Source organism: Anser brachyrhynchus (assembly GCF_964034855.1).
Source record: "Anser brachyrhynchus genome assembly, chromosome: 7".
Classification (NCBI taxonomy): domain Eukaryota; kingdom Metazoa; phylum Chordata; class Aves; order Anseriformes; family Anatidae; genus Anser; species Anser brachyrhynchus.
This window is the reverse complement of record NC_137701.1, coordinates 18,701,534-18,725,833: the sequence shown is the minus strand read 5'-3', so window position 1 is coordinate 18,725,833 and position 24,300 is coordinate 18,701,534. Positions and strand designations below refer to the sequence as shown.

The window sequence follows — 24,300 nt, the reverse complement described above, 5'->3', positions numbered from 1 at the left end:
AAGGAGCAAGTACTGTGATTTTCAGGATGGGCAGTGTCACTTAATTCTGTACAGCCACAACACTAGCTGTGTCTTTCAGATGGCGCTTCTTCGCTCCTCTTGAGGGGAGGGGGGGGAGAAACTTCGTTAGAAGAATGCCAGACAATGACAGGACAATAAACCATTGTCTAAAAATGTTAGAAAACTGTGTTTTTCTTTTTGCTTAAAAGCAGTATGCAAGGAACTATATGTCATAGATATGTGCTAAGAATTTGCTAAAAACATAGTCATATGTATTGAGAAGAACACATTTGTCTGTCACTGGTATATCAATGCTTTTTAAATGCTTTGTTTGCAGGCCTTTTTGCAAATGTGCAACCTGCCGGTCCGAGTGGTTTGCAGGGCAAATGCCGAGTACATGTCCCCATCTGGTAAGTGCGGCCTTCATTTAGCTTACCACATTACACCTCCAGTTTGATGCCATGGCAACTGAGCCTTGTCTTGCTGATAAGTCGGTCCATGCTACGTGTCGGAATGCCTTCCCCCTCTTCTCTGGTGCAGTTTCTTTCCTGTAAACAATTAAAATAGTTAAATGTAAAGTAACAATGGTACAATACGTAAGGAAGCCTGTGAATGCCATCCTTAGGTGTAGCAGACAGTTCAAGTGCCTGGTGGCAACCTTCTCTAAAAAGCTTGAGGATTGTGACGTGAAACAGAAAGACTTACGTTTCCAAAAATACCGTTAATCTGCATCCAGGGAATATTCCTGCTGATCAGTGAACGGTATTGTATTTTCCTGTTCCTGGGGTGAGACAAAACTGGAGAGAGTACCTTTTGTTACCTTGTCTGGGAGATGGTGGCTGGTATGTAAATACAGGGGAAGAACGCATTGTTACTCTTACGGGTGCCTGGTGGTTTTAAACCTCTCTCTGATACCCAGAGAGAACTGCTGAATGCAGGGCTCATAAGTCTGGCAGTCAGTGCGCTCCTTCTCAATTTTTGTTGTGTTACAAGATACTGTTTGCCAATTGCCTGGCTCTAGCTGATGCTTGCCACATGGAAAGGCCTGTCAGTATATGTCTGCCAACTGTACGAGTTCTGCTGCTGCTACTGATATTTCAGTCAAAGCAGCTGGAGTTATACTATTAAGAAAAAAGGAAAGCTGCTTGGCAGCAGTGAAAAATACCAAGATAATTACCTTTTGTAAATAAAGATAGCTTTAGAATGCTGAATATCTACACAGAGGAGCTTCTTAGATGTGCAGGAGTGTGACTGGTGGCAGCTGCATGCCCCCTCTTCTTTGCCATCCACAACCCATGTCCACACTTGCTGGCATCTGACATTTTCCCAGTTTCCTTTGTTTACCACATTTTCATTCTGTAAGGATAATTTGAAAAAAGTTTGTATTTGCTCCCTTCCTGCCACCCTCTGTCTCATAGCAGCGGTAGACAGAGATCTGCATCTCATCGCTTGGGGGTGAAGGTTATTTACTTTGTCGTCGTTGTAATGACAAAATCCATTCTGAGGGAGTCAAAAGTGGAATACTGAAGGATTGTCTTTGTGTGGAAAGTACAGCCCAGCTGAAATCGTTGAACTCTGCAGCTCAGAAAGGTCTGCATTTCCTTTTGCAGTATGCAGTGTATGGATGCAGATGGAGCCTTTGTTGGTGTGGTGTACTTCATTTATTACCCTTAGGCCAACTGAGCCAGTGAGAGGGAATTTCGGGATAAAAACCATGACTGAATGCTGCGAGCGTGAACTCTGTTTGAACTAGGCCTAACACTAGGTTTTATGTGTTTCAGTGGAAAGGAATGCATGTATTGCTAATAACGTATTTGGAGTCAGGCAGGTATTGATGGATCTTGCTCTTTGGGCTCTGTATAGGAAGCAGAGTTTGCCCACAGCAAGAGACAGGAAAGCATGTGCTATGCCCCGTTGCACTGGGCAGACTTGTTTGCTGTCTTCGGTCATGAGGGCCTTCTCAGTAATACAAAATGTCCCGCATTTGTCTCCACTTTATGGTCGACTTAGTCATGTAAGTAATCATATAAGACTTAGTCTTCAGTTTACCTGGTGTTTACTTAAGGTTGGTGTTTATCAGTTGCATTTGGATGTAGATCTACAGAATGAGCAGTGTGGTTAGGGTGCATTGAAGCAGGAGCACTCAACTTCACATGCTTAAAGCTGTGAAAAAGGGGCATGAGGCAACTTCTATCATTCTTTGTGGCTTGCTGCATGTAACAGTGCTTCCTCACGGTTCAGGTCTGTGTTTAACAAAAGTCACCACACAGAGAACACGGTCCATGCAGGCTCAGGAGCCTTCCTTCACACCATCGCAAGTTCCACCAGTACACAGTCACTTCCCAGATCCCTTTTGCTGACTGGCTGGTTTTAGCCCTGCTCGATGCTGGGCCTTCTGGGTTGAGCTGTATAGACTAAGTGTTGATCTTTTCTGATATTAAGCTTTAGCACAGTTTTGCTTCCGTGACGTTGAAAAAGCTCCCCACCCCCTCCAACTCCCCAACAGGGAAAATGTGGGTCTAATGCTGTTCCTGACCCCGTAACCACAGTGCCCTAAAAACATGCTAGCTCACAACCAGAGGGTGAAGTCATCAGGGCAGTCATCAGGAGCCAGTTGACCCAGTCGCTGGAAATCTGAAGAACCGGAGGAGGGAGAGTCAAGATCCTGCCTTGCTGACTGTGCATTTTGCTTCCCCCTGCTTGCTTTTCTGGGCACAGTGCCACCTCTCCTGTCATCCTTTCAGCAACCCTTTCCCTGCTAGTGGGTTAGAAGGGAGGGTGGGAACGCGTTGTCGTCAAACTAGCCAAGGGCCCTGTCTGCTTTCCTGGGATTTCCCAGCTGTACTTCAGATAAATGTTGAATTTGGTCTTTCCAGCAAAACAAAACCAATTATTAAAATACAAGTCAATAGATCTCATTCAATAACTTTGAAATACACAATTGCAAATCCTGCATGTAAAAGTGGGTCAGGAGGAGGAAGATCAGGCAGTTATGTTTGTTATTACATATTAAAACTGTGTGAGTTATGTATCTGAAAAGTTTACTTGTTCTCATTTAAAAATAAAACCAAAAGCAACAACAAAAAATGGTGTTCAGGTGTACCTATAATATTTAATTGCTTTGAAAATATGAAATGTTGTTTTACACGCATAAAAAGCTCTTACTAAAATACATTTTTCATTTTACAGGCAAAGTGCCCTTTATTCACGTGGGAAATCAAGTAGTATCTGAACTCGGGCCCATAGTCCAGTTTGTAAAAGCCAAGGTAATCATACATTGTCTTCATCAATTACAGAATAGCACGTTAGCTCTCCTTAGCACTTGTGCTTATTTGGTGTGCTCCTCTGGACTGTTACTTCATTTTTTAAAGCAGTGTGGAAATCAGATGCCGTTTTAAAAGCAGGATACCCTGAAGTGGGAGTTTGCTGAGGTGGAAATGTTTTTCTTTGATATTACCTTAAATTCTGGAAGTAAGTTCTGTGCAGAACATCTGCATACCAATGTCAGTTTTTGAGAACGCTTTTCTATGTGCCCTGTCTCGGTGTCTCAGAATTCTTAAACCCTGAAACGGCTGGTTTAAATTTTGAAGTGTCAGATAGTGTTTATATTTGCTTTTTTTTTTTTGTATTTTCAAAAATGTTTGTCTTTTCACTGGGCACCTTGATAAAGCTGTATCACAGATGTAAACTTGTTTACTTCTTGACACAAACATATACTAACTGGGAGGTTGTGTGCTCAAACTGTGTTAACCTGTTACTGGTAATAGCCTATATTTCTTGTAGGTTAGCTATATCATGTTACAATGATTTCTTTTTCATTCTAAGTACACTATGTAAAAAGTACATATGTAATTTGTTATTGAGCTATGTAAGAGATCAGCATTTGAGCCAAAGCTCACTGACTTCAGAGGTCCTTGGGTCAGGCATTGCTGAATACTCCAATATTCTTTCTTACATGTCTCTCTTTTTCTTTCCCCATTAGGGCCATTCTCTCAGTGATGGGTTGGATGAAGTCCAAAAAGCTGAGATGAAAGCCTACATGGAATTAGTCAATAATATGCTCTTGACAGCGGAGGTACAGCAAGCCATAGTGACTCTACACACTTTCTTAAGTGATTATAGGCAAGAAAGCTTTAGGACTTTTTCCTGTACTGGAAAGGACGGGACTTTTTCCTGTACTTAAGTCTTAGACTAGGTCATCAACTTTGGAGGAGAAATGAGGCAGGAATAAATTCTCTGGATCCTATGGGACTACTTGCTGAAATGTTCCTGTAAACACAAGCCATGTGTATGATTCCCCCACCTACCTGAAGTGTGCCATGTAGCTGTAGAAGCAACTGATTTCTGCAGATGGAAAATGGCAGCGGTTCTTGGGATTCTGCCCCATCCCCTGGCTGGCTGGGCAGCCCTACTGTTGCCTTTCACAGTGCACGTGCTCATGTGCCTCGCTAGAAGCTGGGTTACCCATGGGTTGCATCCGTGGGCGGTTAACATGATGCAGTTCCAGCACTGGAAATGCTCACAAGCACGTAGCTGAGGGCTGGAAACCTGTGTGTTGAGTTGTGTGCAGCACAGGCAAGGACAGTGGGTGGGCCTTCAGCCTCAGCTTTGCTCTGGTGCTGGCCAACTAAGGATTAGCAACTGGGCATGTGGCTTCCAGTTTTAATTTCTTTTCTATGTTCAGAGGTCTAATAGGAGGAATTAAATTTAATGTAATATAGAAAAAAAAATTCTACTGGTGAGAAATGATTGTATTCTTGTTTATTGGGAAGTTTAGTAAATGCTCTTTCTGTTCCTAGCTGTATCTCCAATGGTGTGATGATGTTACAGTAGAGGAGGTGAGTGGTTCTGCAACATTTATCGTAATTAAAATTTAATGAGAAAACACTTTTGCTCACAATTGCAAGTCCCTGCTCATAAATGAAACATTGAGGTTTGTACCATTAATGATATAGTCTTTTCGCTTTAATTTTGCTTGCATATACGTTTTAGGGAAGTTGTGTCTTTACTGGAGGTAGATGACTGCAAAATAGATGTGGGTTTTGCGTAAGTTTCTATGGTAATAGTTTTAAGTACTGCAAACTGTAAATTCTGCACAAATAGTTGCAACATGTCACGCAAAACCCTTTCTCTCTTACATCTCCCTTGGTGACAGAAATGTGTGAATATTAGCTATTTTGTAAATAGAGGTATCTGCATTTCTTCTGTTATGACAAAGTACCTTTCTGTTTCTAAAACAAAGATTACCCACCCAAGGTATGGCTCCCCATACCCGTGGCCTCTTAACCGCATTTTGGCCTATCAGAAGCAGTGGGAGATAAGGCGGAAGATGAAAGCCATTGGGTGGGCTGGCAAGTCGCTTGAGCAGGTCAGTATGAAAGGTGAAGCTGATTTCTTCACCACCTTTACCTCTCTTATTTAAGACTTCAGAGAAGTAATGCTTTCTTGAAACAGTTACAATAAAAAAAAAATTATATATATTGTGTACTTTAAAATTATCTGGAGTCAGGTATCTACCTTCAGCAGCAATATATCTTAAATTATATGCATTCTGATGGGGTGGGAGGAAGGATAGTTTGCTATGTGTGTATTTTTTGCTACTGTTAGTTTAAGCCATGGTCCTGAAAATAATTTATAAATTACAATCCCCCACATGCTGTGGCGTTAATAGGCATGCTTTTCAGGATTGTAGCAACAAAGAAAAAGGCAGTTTTGAGGTGTAAGTTAGTACTTTTAATTAAGCTAAGTTAAAAATCTTATGGAAAGCACTTAATTTGCTGTACGTTAAATGTTAGATTAAATAACACTTAACCACCTACCTTTAGCAGCTTTTGATGTTCCAACATTGTGTATTCTTTGTTCCCTCTGTCAGCACAAATACAGTAAGAAGATTATTTTTTTTTAATGTTGGTCTTTCCTGACAATATGATTATCTTATCTCTTGTGTGTTTTGATAGGTGCTTGAAGATGTAGATCAGTGTTGTCAGGCTCTCTCCCAGAGATTAGGAACACAACCATATTTCTTCAATAAGCAGTAAGTTACTTTCTTCTGAAATGTTACATCCACCCCTAAAAAATATTTTTAAAATATGTATATGGTGTGTGTAAATGAATATATATATATATAAAGCATATGCATGTGCGCACACATATGTATATATACACACACCATATATACTTTCCATGTATAAATATAAAAAACTCCTGGTTTATTTCAATTCTGTGTTATTGGTTGAAGAAATTTAAATATGTGACTAGAATACAAACTTGATATTTCAAAAAAAAAGTAATTGTAGGTTTTAAAAGGAAATCTCTGTATGTTTGTTATTTTTTTTTCCTGTTGATTTAATTTTATTCCTGCTTGTCTTTTATACAGAGTCTACCACATCTCACATAGGCTAAAAATTTGCACCTTTATACAGTTATCTTTAAATGCGTCTTTTTTTATAAGAAACTTTACCTGTGTTTAAGTAACGTTCTCTACTAGGTACAGGACAGTAAATGTACATCATGCCAGGACAGTTTTTCTGCATTGTTATATGTGTATATATATTTATATCTGTATATGCATATATAGATATGCATAGTTATATATATATAGTTATATGTATAGTTTATATATATATATACTTTTTCATGTATTTGTTAAATTTAGAGTGTTGCTTGATTACTTCCCAATTCTTAGATTGCATTGCTGTGTAACAGTTACTCAGAACAGTGTTTTTTTTTTCTTAATCAGTCCTCACTTTACAAAATACCTGCTTTTTTTTTTTCCATTTAATTTTACAGACCGACTGAATTAGATGCTCTGGTATTTGGACATCTGTTCACAATCCTCACTACTCAACTAACCACTGATGAACTTTCTGAAAAAGTGAAAAACTATGGTAATCTCACAGCCTTTTGTAGGCGAATAGAACAGCAGTACTTTGAAGGTCATGATAAGGACAACTCTGGAACTGCTGCAGCCAGATCTGCTAAGAGGTCCTTACTGAGATAAGAAAGTTGTTTGGTTGGAGTGGATTGCATTTGTTTTTGTTGTTGTTTAATGAATGGTTTTGCAAATGGAAATGCGTGTTAGCTTTTTGAAGCTGCCAAATCATTCTGGGTCAAGAAAAACTCTAAATATAATTTTTGTGTTGTAGAACGTACTGTGCACATTTAACCTGAAATGACTGTATGGGCACTTCCATTTTACTTCCACATTAATTGGCTGTATGCCACTTACTCTAAAGTGACCTTGGAAAAACGTTGTATCTGTATTTAAAAAAAAATAAAATATTTTAAAAAGTTTCTCTGATCTACATGTCTTTTTTTTTTTTACTAAGCTTTATGTGAATGTAATAGAAGTTTCTGCTCATCATTATAGCAAAAAGACAAGGAATGCAATTTGCATGAAATAGCAAATGAATAATTTGACTATGTAATAAAACTAATGATGAGAAAATACTTCTTCCTTCTGCCTGTACTCCCCAGCCTTTCATGTGCTTGCACTTCAAAAATACATGTTGACAAAGGGACCAACATTTATAACCTAGTGGGTAAAAATAGAGCTCTAGCTTTTATTTTATTTCTCCCCTCCTACTGTTACTATTAGAGTAACACTTCAACCTTTCTTTACATCCTTGCAATACAATAAGAAACTGCTGCACTTGTGGAATATGGGTAGTTAGCACCTAAGTCAAAGCTCTCACTACAGAAGGCAAGACTAATTATGAGCAACAGAAGTGCAAGCTTTCTGGTGCCGTCCCAGACAGATACTCTATAAGGAAGAAAAAAGGTCTTTATCCTCATCCTCTGCTTGGACTGCTGTTAGTAATGTCATCATCTGCATCGGTAGTGATGTGTGGGGATCAGGCCATGGGAGTGAGCTAGATGAGTGGGATCCTGTTGACAGGACACCTGGAGGATAGCTGTAAAATAGTCCATATTGCTAAGCTGGAAGTAAATGCATTAGAGAATTTAAGTTGTTTGCCTCAGCCAAAATGCCTTCAGGAACTGGGTGACAAAAATGTCTTGGAGCTTTGCTGCGTACAACTGATGTGAATTCATTTAGTCCTTATGTCAAAATAGCTTCTGGCTTTCATATTTTCTTATGTGTGTCTTGCCTCTATTTCTTGTTCACCTTTGGCTTTCAGATTTACATTTTTTTTCCTTCCTGTGATTTCCCAATTCTCCTCAGCTTGTCTTGGTCTGTCTAAAATGAATTTGCTAGCTAAGCATCTGCCTAGCTGTTTCCACTTCCAGTATGTTAATGCTGCTTCTAAACTCTGAAGTACTTGCTGGGGTGGTTCTCTTAGCAAAGGGCTTGGTATGAGACTGGGGCTGACATGCCCTGGTCCTTCTGCCTCCCTGTCCTGTGATGCACGTAAGCACAATAATACAACAGTAAGCAAAACCACACAATTGTGGTGCTCCAAAACCCCTGGCAACCTCGAACTCTTCAAGGGATGGTGCCTCTGTGTAGGCCTCTAACTGGTGTTTCCTCGAACACGTGAAACATCACCATTTTGCTCTGCTTTCTCGGTTGTGCTTGATGCTTTTCCAGAACTGCTAACAACCCAAGAAATGTGCTGGTGCCAAAACCAGACCTTGTGCTCAGCTGGGAACTTGCTTGAGCAGTCTGACTGGTTGGAACTGTTGTGCCTTGTTCCTATGAGACATGTTCCTTTGACTGCACCTCTTGGTGTCAAAGCACTTAAAGGCTCGAACTGTTATGCAACGGTCACGAGATCTTTGGCTGCCATCTGCTCCTCTCAAAACCTGAGCAGAAGGTAGCAGTGTGCCTTGGGTTGGCTGGGGCTCTTTTGGCTCTGTGGCTCGTGAACCACTGCTACTTACTCATGCTGCGGGGACCAGCATTGCCAGCTTAACTGGAATAGGGAGCTGAATTCCTACTGCCTTCTTTTTGATACAGGATTCGTACGGGAGTTAAACTAAGGTTAGTATCCATGCATAAGTGGGGCTTGGCTATCTATCAAATCACTTGCCAACAGAGGAAAATTTCCCTTGTTCTGCATTTCTGTCTGTTTCACAAGCCTGTTTCATCTGAATATCTTCTCAAATTAAACCCCATCAGCTCTTGACTGCTTTGTGACAGTTTCTGCTATCAGTGGCGGTAGTGGAGATCCCAAACAATCCTTTAGCATTTTCTTTTCTGTATTAATGCAACTTCAGGAAAAAAAATATATTTTTTTCTTAATTTGGGGAGAATGGCATATTGTGATATATGCTACTTTGAGAGAAAACTACTCTCTAATGGTCTCTAAAGTTAGCAGTGCCATGGTGGTAGGGAATCCTGTGTGAAAAATGAAGTATCTTAATCCAGAGTGATTAAATTTGGCATTTACTTCCTATTATGTTCAGAGCACCATTTATGACTGAAGGTTTTAACTTGGCTTCTGTGGTTTTGGCAATCCTGCTACCAGTAGTTTACTTGATGGACTTCAAAGCCACCTATGCGCGGGCATTAACTTACATACAGCTTGGCAGTGCAGGTGGCCATGTGTTCCTCCTCTTTTAAGGCTGCAGAGGCTATTAGCCAATTTGCTACCAAATTCTAGAGAAAGCTTTGAAATGACAGCATTAAATTAAGCCATGTTTTTACATTTTGGCAAGAACAGGTTTCCACGAGGAAGAGCAAGCAGTGGTATATGACACTTTGAATGCTGAACAGATAGTCCTTGCAAATTTTGTGTGGTAACACCTAGCGAGCTTTTAACTTCAGAGGGAAACAAACAAACAAACAAACAAAAAAACTACTGAGGTAGCCATATGCATGAACCCACTTTGAATGTCTCATCTAGAAATACATCTAAATGCTGTGGAAGTGGTTTGGCAAAAGATAGTGATCTTTATTACAAGCAAAATTTTGTAAATCTATCTCAGCTACTCAGACTACACTTAGGGATACGGAGACAGGCAAATTACTTGGAGTTTTCAATACTGAAGTGAGAGGACATGCAGAGACTGAGATCTGAAAGTTTAACCACCCCTCGCCTTGCTCCTTTAGTGCAACTTTGATAACTTCATTAGTAAAACAAAATTTAAAGGGGAAGGGCTATTTTTGACTTCCTTAAGAGCAAAATTATTCACATGGCGTGTTCAGACTGCACATCCTTCTAGGCAGTATCTAAATTTAAAACTGTAAGAAAAATCTTGGCTTTGGTGCCAGTGCTGAAGATAGCTATTTAAGTCATAGGCAAAGGACGTTGGTCTTCATAAATCAAGAAATCATGATGCGATGCTTCTTTAAGTAATATTGCTAGCATGCTACAGAGCAGCCTGAGCTGAACACTGAGGACCCAAGCTTGCAGACCGTGCTTTAACACAGGGAAGTCACAGTCATATAAAGGACACTGATTGCTGCTGAACCGCTGTGCACAGCTCAAGAAAAAGAATGAAAAGTTGAAACACGAGCAGCAATAAAAAGTGGAAGACAAAAACAAAAACAAACCCCAATCCTAATAACCTTTATAACAAGGGAGTTGAGCAAGTCAGTCGACTTGCCTCATCCAAGGCAAAGCAAAGAGGGCTTTCTATTAGTCTGAATAGCCCTCCAGGAGACAAAGGCTGTGAACGTGCAGTCTTTGAGAGTTTTACACTTGGGTTGTGTCTTTTTCTAGAAGACAGCCCCTGACTGAGTGAAGTACAACTGCACCAGGAGCAGGAATCAGGTCAGGGAGGCCTATGGTGTGTCTCATGGAGCAGGACAGTGTGGATGGTGATTTTCTTTTATAGCTTTTCAAGCTCAAAAATCCTAAACTCCCAGAGGCTGTTTTGGGAGAAGCAAGCAGACAGCTGGAACTTATTGTTTCCTAAAATTAAGACGAAAATTCGATTTCTAACAAAAGGGACATCAGAAGCTGCTGCACCATGGCTCCACCATGCACCAATGTACGTCCTCTGAATATGCTCTACCATGAACTGCAAGAGTCACTCAGCCAAAATGGTACACAAAGTCATAAAGGCACTCGTATCTACAAGTGAATGGACATTATCACCAGGAGGTGAAGAGGTGCCTTGTTGGCACAGTTTAGCTTGGCAGGTGGAGGTGCGGGTCCCGTGAGCTGCTCATATGACATGGAAAATGGAGCAACCATCCTGCTCCACTGCAGGCAGTGGCAAAACAGCCCATGATGTGAAAGTGGCGAGGATTTTAGCCACGGGCTTCACAGTGCTGGATCTTGGTTTTCAGTTGGTAGCTCCTCCTGAGCCCCTGCTTTTCCTGTGCCTCTCTGAAGGCAGCTCTCCTGGATGGGGGAGCCTCTGACGCTGCATTTTATAATGTGACAGGATTACCAGAGAGAAGTTAGGTAAAGGATCTTTAGTTTTAGCAGCTATTCCTAGATCTATCACTCCATACATCAGACAGTAAAAATTGTAGTATTGAGTGGTGTTAATGAGATATACATCTGCTGTTTTATCTGCCTTTTATTTTATTTCTCCTCCTCCTCCTCCCCAAGGAAAAAAATAACCGGGCAATCTCCTGCTTCTTAAAAGTACTTAAAACTCAGTCTAGTGGAAAAAAGAGCCTAGCACAGCCCTGCACATGGAGAATGCTGCTGAGCTGCACTTAATGATGCCTCTTAGGATCAGCCTTGCTGCTAGAAAACGCTTCATTTCCCGTGGCTTTCTTTCTTTACAAGCAGAGTGCAGCTCCAATGGCTCTCACAACAATTATCACCCACTTGTTCTGCAGGTTTGAAGTTTTTTGCATTAGTCAGGTTGAGAAATTCATGGTATTAATCATGACTGAAGTTGTTATTTATCACCTGCTGGGTGAGAAATAATAATTTTGGCACTGCTGGGGCAGCAGGCCAGAAGTACCAAATTAAGTAAAACATCTAAACACTAGCAAGGATCATTTCTCTGATTAATGAATTGTTACAAAGAAAAAGTGCTACTCGTTATCTGATCTTAGGATAAAAGTGGGAGTTGGAAGTAAAAAGCATTAGCAAAGTCAGGCTTTGCTGTGATGTAGTTTGAAACTTTCCTGGCTGATCTCTCCTCTGTCATTCACTAACTGTTAACATGCATTCATCTGCGTCAGAGGTTTGCAATACTTGGCTCCCGCCCCATTGCCAACTTTGCAAAAAGTAGCATTTGGCAAGCAGCTCAAGACCCATTGTGTAATCACCTCGAAAGAGATGTTGAAATAACTAACTCAGGGCTTGTCTGGGCTGGAAGGTTTTGCTATAGAACAGCTACCAGACTGGCAAAACACCATTGTGTGAAGGCAATAATAGGGGTGCAGGAAACAAAATAAGCAACATCAGTAGAAGCCTATAACCAGGTAACTGTTTCCATGTACTGGGAACATTAGTCACCTACTGGATTAAAAAAAAATATTAAAAAAATCTAGCCACCTGATCAGAAGTATTTCACATGTAAATAAAAAAAGGGTTGGCCTACACTGGATACATTGAAGTGAGGTCTCTGTGTACTATTATAGCCATAAACCACCATATCATGCCACATCCTCTTCCTGCAAGACCATTGCAGGGAGCTGAGGAGCTGACCATGTAGCTGTCCATAGAAACTCTATTTTCTGGGCTCATAAAAAACGCATAAAAACTTACTCTCAGCTTCGAATACAGTTGAGGAACTCAGGCCAGTAGCGACGAGCCACCACTGAAAGCGAACAGCAACTTTGGATTCAATTTTGTTTGTTGTGGCTTAAAGAAAAAAAAAAAAAAAGAAAAAAGAAAAAAAACCACATGTTTTAGAGGCCCCTTTTGGCTCCACCTAATGCATTTTCTGGAAAGAAGACGTTGGCTTTTTGCACAGAGAGCAATGAACGTTCTGATCTACCGCTGCAGACTTCAAATGTGGTGCTGGTTGAAGAGAAGAGCCTCCCACTGTCCACGCAGTCTGGCTGCTCCTGCTGACTTCTGTGGCAGCCAAAATTACTGCTGTCCACCAAGCCAGCACGCACAAAGGCTGACTTGAAACTGTGAGCTGACATGAGAGGTTAGCATGAGCTCATTCATGCCTTTGCTGTTTGGCTTAATGTTGACAGTATTCCCGTTTGCTAATAAAGACCTTTTTTTTTTTTTTTTTTTTTAAGAAAGCTTTGCCTCACATAAATGCCCCCTCAGGTAATTAATTAATTAATTAATTATTTTTTACCTAAGAGTTCATTTTGCATTTGAGAAAAAATTTAGAGATCTCGGGGATGTGGGACATGATGGCCACCTCTACAAATGCTGCTCAAATCATCATTCTTCTAGGTTTTGTGACTCCAGTTCAGTGACAAGGATTTGAAACATGAATGAAGAGAATGCTCCATCGCAGAAAGTAAGAGCAGCAGCTAAGGGCTTGGAGAACAGATCATCTTCCTAGGGCAAGCAGGCAGCCATCAGAGGACACCTGAATGAGCCTTGGTGTGGGCACTGGAGGGGGGAACGTCTCTCAGAAACACTTTACGCTTTCTACCACTTCTTCCTGAAAAAAAACTATTTCAGCAGCAGGTCCACCCCACCTCCTTTGTCATACATCTGCCACTATCCGTGAAAGGACGCCAAAGTAAAATTTTGGCCAGGTTTTCTTGACTTTGAAGCTATCTATTCCTGGTCACACCATTCTCTCACTCTTGTGATCAACAGTTTTGTCATTGAGGCCTAGGATTATCACCTGAGATTATTCTGTGAAAATTACCTCTCATTTTTCAGATGTTAGCCATCTGTTAGGCTAAGAGCTTCCACTTTCTTTTCTTCTGAAGATAATAAAAACTTCCCTTTAGGTCCACTTCTGTTTCTACCTTGATTCCTGTAAATTCCTCTCTAAAATTCCTCTGCAGTTCCTGTTGGCTCTTTCCCCCAGAAGTGAGCAGTATCTTGATCTATGATGCCTCCTAGCCAAGAAGTGTATAGCTAAGATTACAGACTATCACCGAGATCTCTTTCAATTGCAGCTTAAGTCTGTGTTGTGGCACGTTTAAGGAACCAGTTGATGAAGATTAGTTTGGGAGCATTATGGGAAGGGTACACTTTTATCTACTTAAATAAATTTATCCCCAGCATATTTTGTCATAGGCTATAGTGTTTTGTAAAAGGCGGGTAGTTTCATGCACATGTATGTGAAGATCACCAGAATTAGGCTAGATCTGGCTGTTAGCTTCTGTACTACCATGAGTGCAAAGGTCTTTCTACTGTGTTGAAACACACTGCTGTAACGCTGCCCGTCAGCTGATGCAAACACTTTTGAGACACATAGGACAGCTCCTGCATTCCTGTTTCAAAGGAGGAGCTTTCATTTGGTTCGGTGCATGTTCCTGGCGCCGTCCAGCTGCTCCTTCCTGTTTGTGAGACCCCCCCACCTTTGGTGCTGCTTCCTGGTCTTCCTGCACTGGGAAGAGAAGCTTGGGCCTGTGGACCCCATCACGCAGTCTGCACTGAACGAGATTCCTCACACTAGTAAAATCTCCTTGGAGGAAACAGAGAAGCCAGCATGCTTTCTAGGATTTGTTCAGACTAAGAAGCATCCTACAACCCTATCACCTTCTGCGATAGTGACTCCAAATGCTGGTTCCACAGGAAACAGAGGGCTTATAAAGCAAATCAGCTACATGGTGTATTTTTATAGACTAGAATACCTAAAATCTGCTTTTCTAATTTATGAATCATAAAAAAATTGCAATAATGAAGTATTTTTTTTTTTTTTGAAAAAATTCACCACTGCAAAATAATGGGAAGTAAGATTAAAGCTCATTTGGATAATGCATCTCTCTCAAATTTCTTTGGCATTCTTGTATTATGATAATAAAAATGATCAATGTAGTCATAAAATGTGATTTACTGAGAAGCAGGCTGAGAAAAGCTTGGAAGGGCAAGGAGCAGATTCCTCACTCCTGAGGGGGTTAAAAGTGTGAAATGCTTAAATGAGGCTTTCAAAAGAGGAAAAACTGGTAGCAATAAGAGACCGGAGTTACCTTTCAATCCTTAAATCAGATCAGTGAGTTTCTCTGTATGTTGTGCTCCTCACCACAGTGAGTTGGAGCCATCACTTGCGCTGAAGCCAGCAGAAGTTGTTTGATGCATCACTACATGACACATTTGAAACGTCACTCGTCTGCAATCAAACGAGTGATTTCTAGCCAAAGATTACAAAATATTTGGCAAACTTATCCAAGTGGATGAGTCAGATCTAAAAACCTGTCTGACAGAAGAGTTGAGTCAAGCCACAGCAGTTGCAATTAATTTGTCCCAAATGTGAGCAGGGCAAAATCTAGACCAGGAGGCTTGAGGCTGGCTTTCCAGCTCCACACTCCAGCCATCACACCGCATTCTTTGCTTCTCTTTTAACCACAACAGCCTCTGAAAATAACCCTTCAAAGGCGTTTCTTGGTAGTAATAAATGAACCATCAAAACCTAAACAAAGAACCCAGCAGTTGAGATGATGCAACTTAACAAATAGAAATAACCAAGAGTGCTTTGTCCTCTGCTTATTTCCAAACGAATAAAACCCAGGTCATTTATAAAGACTTCCCCCTTCCCCTCTCTGTTGCAGCCCCTTGTGAGTCACCCAGGAGACAGCACCACTTTCCTTTGCTTTCCAATCTTTAAAATATATTCATTCCAGTTTTCAAATTGCTATTTTGTAGTGCTAAATCTCTACCCACACTAATTTCTCCAGGTCAGAATCTGACCCTGATTTGAACAAAATCTGGAGTCAAATATTCACACCAGAATGCTTTTGCCTTGCTGCATGTCAGATGCCATCTTCCTGCAAATGTTTCACACACCTTGGAGTGCAGCTTGTGGAACTGATGAGGTGAAGAGCACTGCAGAGCAGCTCTGTGCTGGTAATCACAGGACTGAAGAAACACATACATCATCTGCCACATAGGTTGGCATTTCAAGTAAAAAACCTTCACAATGTGTAAGATGTTGGACAAATGACGGCCATATGCATGTTTGTCTCTGTGCAGATGTCTTTGCATTCTCAGCTAGGAAAAAGCTGAGGTAGGCTTTTTTTTTCCGACAGTTTAATATTAGTGACACAGTTTATGTCCTCTGCAAAAACAATAATGGAGGATAAGGTGACATAAATTATTTGCAAATCGTTTGACATATGCAGGGCATTGTCCTTGCAATAATCACCATCAGTCTGTCAGTTTAAGATATGAACCATGCCACTGCCATTTTATATCATTGTGTTAAGCTTTCACATGTTGTAATTTTACAGATTTGTTCTTTGGAGAACACTGCAACACAAATCAAATTGTATTATGTTTAGTCATAGGCTGTGTGGAGTACCTCGCTGCAATTAGGAGCGGGGGGGAGATGAGCAAACAGTCTCAGATAAGAGCAAGCTCCTCAAAAGTTAGCAAATTTGTTAGATACCATTACTCAACTTTCCTGGTCATTATTCAAAGCAAGACGAATTATTTAAATTCATGCTAACATCAGTTGTTGGCCGCATGAACAAAGTGAGCACTGGCAAGCACCATCCTGACAGATCAATTTAAAATACCCTTGTCTTTGTTTCTCCATAACAGTCAGGCACAATGTTTGATTCTTATGAATAATGTGGGGTTTTCTAAAGTAAATGGACTGATTTCTTTTCAACTCACAAAAGACCCTGTAGGTGCCTGTAGTATTAACCCTGCTTTCCATAGATGCACAGAATGTTTCTGGAATAGCAAGTAACTCAGCATTGTCTCTTTTATTCCAGTCAAATTAATTCCTATTGTATAGTTAAACAAACAAAAAAACATCAACAAAACAAACAGACAAGCAAAACAACAGAAAGACCTAAAGTAAACAGGTTATTTTTAATCTCTCTCTTTTTTTTTTTTTTTTGATTTGAACTGCAGATTACTGTGGGAACTATTCACAAGTGTATTCTAAGTGTGTTCAGTGCCAGGTACCTTATATTAACTATCTGAGAAACATTTTAGTATGTAAGCGTGTCTTAATTGAAAAAAGAGTCAATAGGAAATATTGTAATATACATTCTGGAGTACTGCATCTCAGTGACTTTTTACTATATTTTGAATAGAGAAACATGATTTGTTTTCCCCTGGGAAAGTTTCCCACATTCAGTTGTCAGCAGAACAGAATCCTTCTGCTTCCAGTGAGCCCTTAAACTAGAAAGATTTATTGCACTTACACCCTTGAAAGAACATATCTTTTTCTTTGAAGGCGGCCATTATCACCATCCCATTTTATATCTTTTCTGATAAGTGCAGGCAGTAAAGTAGATAAACTCCTTGCATACCAATTAAAGACACATGCACACTAAGACACTGTGTACTATCAGGGATGCTCAGAGTAATATTCTTCCTAACACAGTAGATATATCTAGGGAGTTTGACTTTTATTATTCTCAGCTTTACACCTCTGACATTTCTAAAAACATGAAGGAAATTAATGAATTCTCGTCCAAGACTCTATTGTCTAATCTTGCCCCAGTGCTCATGAATTATGGAAAATGACAGATCAGCTGATGACGTACAATGGGCTATTTTAAAACTACCCTTGTAACAAAACCTGGGCCACAGACGGCACACCACTGACTTTTGTACAGCCACCTGACAAAATATCTGTCCTGAGTTAAGTGGTACCTTAAACAACTGCCCCTCTTCATCACATCCAAGATGATATGGTCCTTTTTATGCACAAAAGGCATGAAATCAGACCTGTGAATCTCAGGAAGACTCTTTTTTCTTCTCAGATAGGATGCTGAAGTGCGGTCCTAAGTCTTAGCAACCTGCCTTGGGTTTTTCCATTTTGAGATCTCCTCAGGCTAAACCTGGGATCAGTAATATTTTAAGGTTCTTAAACACAGCCTTCTCCATCTATCTATGTAATTTCTCCTTCAAGTGCCTTTTCCTAGGCAGAAAAAAGGCCTTTGTTCATACTGAACAGCGAAAGTGAAGGCAGGAGTATTTGGACGAGAAGGCCCTCCAGGATGAGCTGTAACGACCCAGAGCCACACCAACAGCTGCAAGACCGGGAGCTGCTGTCTGACCCATAACATTTGTCTGGCAGCAAGAGGCCGCACTGTCTATGAAGCCTTTGGCTATGACATCTCCCACACCCTCTACATATGATGACGGTGTAGAGGCCAAGTGCTGCCCTTCGCTTTGCTTCCCCTCAGAGGACTTTGGTTGGGCTTTCTGCCGTGACACAGAGACTCTCCACTTACATGTCAGCCCCCAAGTGCAGTGTGTGGCCACACGAATGGCTTCCTTGTGCTCCACGGGCTGAGACACCGCTTTTCTGTCAGGGTTCCCTTCAGATAAGAAACTATGGAAAGCAATACATCTTGTTCAAAACATCTGATAGAGCTGAAGTCATATAAAGCACTAATCACTAATTAATACAAATAAAAGAAACAATCTTTCATGGAGGTGGTAATAATAACACTCCAGAGCTTGTTCTAATCCATCTTTTTGTCAAACGAAGCACCAGGGAATTTGTCTGCCACAATCAGGGTATTTTCAGAGTCTCTGCTTCGATTCGCAATGTGGGTTTTAGAGCTGTTAACACAGGCCTCAGAATAAATAATCAAAAGAAACGATTTTTAAACTAATAAGCTAGGCTTTAATACACAGAGGAATTCTGCTATACTTTTATAAGCAGTTGAGAACTAAATTTTCCAAATTAAGAAGCCCTTTTTTAACTTTACCTAGGAACTCTGAGTGTGACAGCATCCCATTGCACAAATCCTGGCAGTGCCCTTTCTTTCATTATAAGAACTGAAGGCAGCTGGGCTATCGGGCTTCTACCCTCCTGCTCCAGAGAAATAGCACCTTCCATAACATCAGGCAGTCCCGAAACCCTTTAAATAGCACTGTATTCATTATATTTAGTGACAATTACACAAGTGACTTCCTGACTGCAAATATGATTCATTACTCTGCAGCAGAAGTAATACCTCTAATAGACTATGCATTGAGTTGACCCAAAATAGCTGCTGAGGAATATTTGTTCCTGAACTACTCCATGGATAGATTTTTTAAATGATTATAACCATATATAAGCAGAACAGATTATCCTGCCATGTAATTATTTGGCCCTACCCCTAAATCTTTATGTAAACTAAATTTCAAAGGTGAACAACAATAAGCAATGTTTAATAAGGAGTTTTTAGGTACAATTTATCTGGAACTTGCTGGGAGGTGATAAGTCCTATTTTAAATTAAAAAATTTGCATTCAGTGTTTAGTCACCCTTTAGCTCCATTATTTAGCTCCATCACTCTTCAAGTTAAAAAAAAATGAAGAAGAGAAAAAGAGAAATATAAGAGCAATTATTTCTTCTGCGTAAAGGGAGTAGAAACAGAGTATTTTCAACCCTGCTAGACCTGAGGACACAGCTCCTGCTCCCACCCCGCTCTGCAGTAATGCAGACCACAAACCCTGCTGTAGACAGCGCTACCCCAGTGCCTGCACCCCCGGCTTTACAGGGACAGTGCTGCCGTGCTATTGATTTTGATGCCTACACACTGATGAACATGGGGTTTCAGGGCTTAGACAGATTAGGAAGAGTCCTCAAGAGATCATCACGCATCCATTCCCCTAGTGCAGAGCCCTAAACCATAAAAAAAGAGACCTATTTTACTTATGTGTGATCCCTGTCTTCCCAGGAAGAGGCTGCCCACAGGCTGCACTGAAGATCTTCAGGACATCCCCAGCAGAGCTCAGCCCTCCTGCGTGCCGCTGTGGCTCTGGCTCGCCCTGGCGCAGAGCTCCTCGGCACAACCTGTTCCTAAATGTGCCGCTGCAGAGTAAGGCAGGCAGCGGGGATGGTGCAGGTCCTGCTGCCACGGGACTTTTAGCACGGACAGGTGCCTGCCTTTGCTCCTTGACTGAGGAAAGTGCCCTCTGGAAGATTAAATTCTTCCTGTGGGTACTGAAACACCCGCCCTGCTCAATGCTTGGCTTCTCAGACAGCAAAGAGTAGGTGAGAATCAGCCTCTTACTGCCTCCCTGTCCTTGAAACCAATTGGATATTTTCCATGAACTTCAGGGAGGCCAAAATTTCATCTGTATTGTTTAGGATTTCACCACACAAGGCAGGCTCAGGTACACACAAATGAGAACAAAAACAAAAACAAAAACCACCACCACCACCACAACCCAAACCCACAACCCTATCAGTCTTCAAAAGAAGCTACGGAAATTCTCCATCCCATTTACATAGGTGATAATGAACACACGTGCAGCAATATTATTTCAGGTTCTTTCTTTTTTCTTTCCATAGCAGTTGCTCGGTGCAACCTCCCAGACAACAGCTGCTGCCAGAGAAAGCTGTGAGACCTGAGCTGTGCTTGATACTAAATTATCCAAGTGGTGGCTCTCAGTTCAGCTTTAAAATTTTTATTATTTTTTTCAGCTTCCTGTCCAAGCGCTGTTCCTGCTCTCTTGATTAGAGAACAGCAATTTGCACTAAGCCTCACCCCACGCAGTCTCTGATGCTGCTGCCGAAAAACGTCACTGACGAAGTCTCAAAGTAATCCCAGTGCCCCAGCATACCATGCATCTCTCTGTTCTGGCTTGTAAAATGGCAGTCTACAATGCCGGTATGTAATCTAAAAATCATCATAAGTAATAATTAAACATTAAATCAGATTAATTCCAGGCTTGTTTGCCCTTGATAATGATCCTATTAATTCTCTAGAGAGGAAAGCAAGGCAATCATGAGAAAGCTAAGCACAGATAATTCCATAAAATGCACAGGAAATATTTCCAGTATTAATTTTGCAATATGGAATATTCATTTTGTGTTATGGTGGTGACATAAAATATGCAGCAGCAGCAACAGAGGAAAGTTGATGGACTGACAAAGCTGTTTCTCCTTAAAATGCAGATTGCTCTGGAGCAGTTAAACTCAGTGCTGAGATGAGACTGCCTACACAGGCATTTTCAAAGGGCTCGTTCAAGGCTGACAGGCCACTTTCAGCTCTGATATGGGATCAAAATTAAAGCTTGGGATCACAGGAAAACCCAGCCAGACAGTGTGGGACAGCCTCAGAGAGAAGGTCTAGAAGAGCTCTCTTTGTGGCCTCGCAGGGTGTTCCCATGCTCGCTGTCTCCATATCAAAGATGCTGTGTTTATAGACAGCAATCTGCTGGTGCCAGGGAGCGACGGCCGTGTGATATATGGCCGTTGGCAAAATGATCCTGTCCGTGGGCCATCACTGGCTCTAATTAAAGGAAGACACAGGCTACTGAGTCAGGGTCCCTTTCATTGGAGCTGAGAGGACAGCAATCTCCACAAGAGCTGCAAAGGAGGACAGATTCATTTGACTGATTGCATGATGTGTGAATTAATGGTCAGGAAAAGAGCTATTATTGTGCTCTTACTGGTAGGCTGCCTCAGAAAGCTTTTGCTGTGCTATCTTCTTGAATGCGGAAACTAAAGCAATATATTCCTTGATTACATGACTATATTACAGATTTTTTTTTCTTTTTAAATTTTATTTCAAATTTTATTTTTTATTTTTTAATTTTATCTCTCTATACGTGTATTTGCTGTGTTTGTATGAATAGTATGGCATTGTCCATGAGCCATGTGTGCGACACTTTTTGCCTTTGCCAGCCCCTGCCTAAGGGCTGCAGGGTTATTTCAAGCCTTAAAGCCCAGCTGCTGGTGGGTCAGTCTCAGTGTCCCCCCTCTCAATTTCAACACGTGGGCAAGCCCGCTGCCCTGTTGCCTTGTCCTGCTGCTTTGGGCAAAGCAGGATTTGGGCTGCGATCTCTGCTTTTGGGGATGACAGCCTGAGCTGCTGTTTGCAGGCGAGGCAAATCCCGGTATGGCGTGCCTCTCCTGGATCAATTTTACAAGGCTGAGTGTCTAATACATAATGAATGTTCAATAAGCTCAAATACAAATACTTTGTAAGGAGCAGGCTGTTAGTCAAACAAATGCTGCTCTAACTTTTAAGATAGTCTTATTGTTTTATTGATGATGCGGGTGGCAGAGACAAAGCAAAGCAGGACACAATACAAAATGCAGCACCAAACTCTTTTGGCTCCTGGTCTTCTTTGCGTCTCCTTGTTTCTGGGGCTGGGAAAAGCTCACTAATTAAATCCTTGTAGCAAAGCTGGAGCTGCTGGGAAGAAAGGAGTGAGGAATAATTGCTATCAAATAGCACAGCAATGGCCAGGTGGCCCAGCATGTGTTTGACAGGTGGGAAAACCCTGTTCAAAACCTTGGTGTTGGGAGCACACTCATTTTTTAAGGGGGGAGGAGGGGGCTTAATTCTTAAGAAAACACGCTATTCTTGGTGCATGTGAGAAATCTGGCTTCTTTCAGGATTTCTGTAATCCTTCAAAACTGGAGCAAGTTCCAGAGCTAAAATTAAATTCACAAGCTGCAGCAAGCTTGCAGGCTGGAATGAGCTTGCAAGCAACAACCTGCTTCCAACATTACATTTGAATGTATTGCTTACATTTCCAAGATCTTCAGGATCACAACAGACTTCTAGCTAGATCATGTGGCTTGCTTAATCTCTCGCCAGGAGCTGCTGGATCAAGCTGCAGAGGTTCTTTAGTGTGATCCTCTAATACAAGTGAGACTCGTCAGTCCCACCCCACTCAAAGTACAGTGTCTGAATTTGCTTCTGTGGCAAACTTTTCCACTTTTGGGAGACCTCTGCTAGTAAGTGAAAGTCTCAGATAAGACAAAATGAACTCAACAAAAATGACAAGCCAGACTAATTCCTGGTCTCTAGTTTGCTACTTCTCTTCGGGAGTGGGCAGAAAATTCTAATATAAATAAGATACAAACCTCCACTAAGCCACCTGGCAACGACCTCTGTGGGCCTTTGGCTCCTGCTGAGCACAATGCTGAACACCAGTACTTCTGCGATGCCCCTGGAGGCAGCACAGTGCTGGAGCAGGTCAGCAAGGGAGCCTTTCAAACCTTCAGCCTAGTAGGTTTTTGAGGCTTGGCTATACAAAGCTCTGGCTGGCCTGGTTTGGAGATGGCAATAGACCTGATCTGAGCACGAGGCTGGACTACAGACATCAGTGGTTCCCTCCCACCATCAGCTCTGAGCCTTCAACTCTCTCTTAGTCCTTCACTGCTTGAGCTATCTAGAAATTTAGGAGGCAAACTTCTTGGTCACGAATTTCTTAAGAAATTCTCTCAAGGGTATACATGCAATTCCGTATTTCTTTAAGAAACGTGGCTACTTATCCAATAAACTAAACCCTTATTGATATCTTGCTTTCAGGAGCTCAGACAATAGCCTTTGTAAATGGATATATTAGCACTGATACAGACAAAGCCACTGGGGTTCTTAATCATATATTTTTATGTGATCAAAGCATATTAAACTGATAGCAGTCATTTAAATATTTAAATCAGTAGATCATACAAAGAAAAAGGAAAGATAAAGTTTTAAGACCTGGCTCAGCTTTATTGAATAGGTCTGTAAAGTGGTGCTTCTGGTTATTTGTGAAAGGAAAAGAGCTCACTTACTAAATTGTTTCTCATTTATAGCCAGCATAGGCTTAGGACTTGTATTTGTACGGCCAAAAATGTTATGAAAATCTGATCTGGTTGTGTAATCTGTAGAGAATGTCAACCTACAACAATTTTCTCAAGCCCATAGTACGTCTTGCAAGTGCAGAAGTGGTACCTGTGAGTATAACTTGAGAGTAATTGCTTTGTTTATATTTAAGGTGTTGCAAGTAAACTTGATTGAGATACTTGTTGGATATGTATACATATTTGGAAAAACATTCAAAGTATACTTTTTTATTTCATTTAACTTCCATGGAATTTACTTATATATCTAAAATTAAGCACACACTACAGTGCTCTGCTAGTTGAAGATGACACACATACACAATTTTGAATGTTATTTTTACAGGATGAAACCATATACAATTTGATATCACATTCCTGAGCTTTGTGAATAAAAATTAAAAATCCCTGATAACAAATGCATATCTTTATTAACTGATGCTTTTTAAAATCATTTATATCTTCCGGTTAAAAATGCAGATAAAGTGAAGACGCACTGACAATATTTTGGCTTAGCAGTTCCTAACAGCCACTGATTTAGGAAAGGGTGCAAAATTCACGTTACTAATCTGTTGAGCAGCGCAGAGGTGAAGGGCAGCAGCTGCATGGTCACTGCAGCTTCACCGAGACGATGCTTTTGCCAAGATGCAGACGCTACCTCTAGTGACATCTACATGATTGCATTACTAAACATGACTGAATCTGTAAACTCACAGAAGCTGAATTACTTCAGTGTTTTTTTCCGATTTTTTTTTCTGTCCAATGCTTTTGCTGGAGACCTTGCTGAATGTGGTAGATTTTTCCCCAAGAATAG

General features: G+C 41.0%; 3 protein-coding genes across 9 annotated transcripts in view; 2 read left to right on the top strand and 1 right to left on the bottom strand.

Annotated features, from left to right (window-relative positions):
- Positions 1-7,293, top strand: part of MTX2 (metaxin 2) — a 33,069-nt gene extending 25,776 nt beyond the window's left edge. For all 3 annotated transcript variants that reach the window (XM_080599546.1, XM_080599547.1, XM_080599548.1), the window contains 7 exons: positions 338-410; positions 3,190-3,266; positions 3,983-4,075; positions 4,800-4,838; positions 5,243-5,368; positions 5,958-6,034; positions 6,790-7,293. In XM_080599546.1, coding sequence (XP_080455672.1) covers positions 338-410; positions 3,190-3,266; positions 3,983-4,075; positions 4,800-4,838; positions 5,243-5,368; positions 5,958-6,034; positions 6,790-7,000 — 696 coding nt within the window. In that variant the 3' untranslated portion in view covers positions 7,001-7,293. The remainder of the gene's footprint in view (positions 1-337; positions 411-3,189; positions 3,267-3,982; positions 4,076-4,799; positions 4,839-5,242; positions 5,369-5,957; positions 6,035-6,789) is intronic.
- LOC308198026 (uncharacterized protein) overlaps positions 1-24,300 on the bottom strand; it is a 424,888-nt gene that overhangs the window by 25,598 nt on the left and 374,990 nt on the right. For 4 of the 5 annotated variants that reach the window (XR_013953536.1, XR_013953537.1, XR_013953538.1 and 1 more), the window contains 2 exons: positions 5,820-5,865; positions 437-1,356 (listed from right to left, as the gene is read on the bottom strand). Coding sequence is in view for 1 of the 5 variants with exons in the window: in XM_080599551.1 (XP_080455677.1) it covers positions 437-548; positions 1,178-1,356; positions 5,820-5,865 (337 nt within the window). In the remaining 4 variants the exon portion in view is untranslated. The remainder of the gene's footprint in view (positions 1-436; positions 1,357-5,819; positions 5,866-24,300) is intronic. The other variant, XM_080599551.1, reaches the window with a different exon arrangement.
- Positions 7,431-24,300, top strand: part of LOC308198021 (uncharacterized protein) — a 79,723-nt gene continuing 62,853 nt past the window's right edge. The window contains exon 1 of the mRNA XM_080599542.1: positions 7,431-8,941. The gene's annotated coding sequence lies outside the window, so the exon portion shown is untranslated. The remainder of the gene's footprint in view (positions 8,942-24,300) is intronic.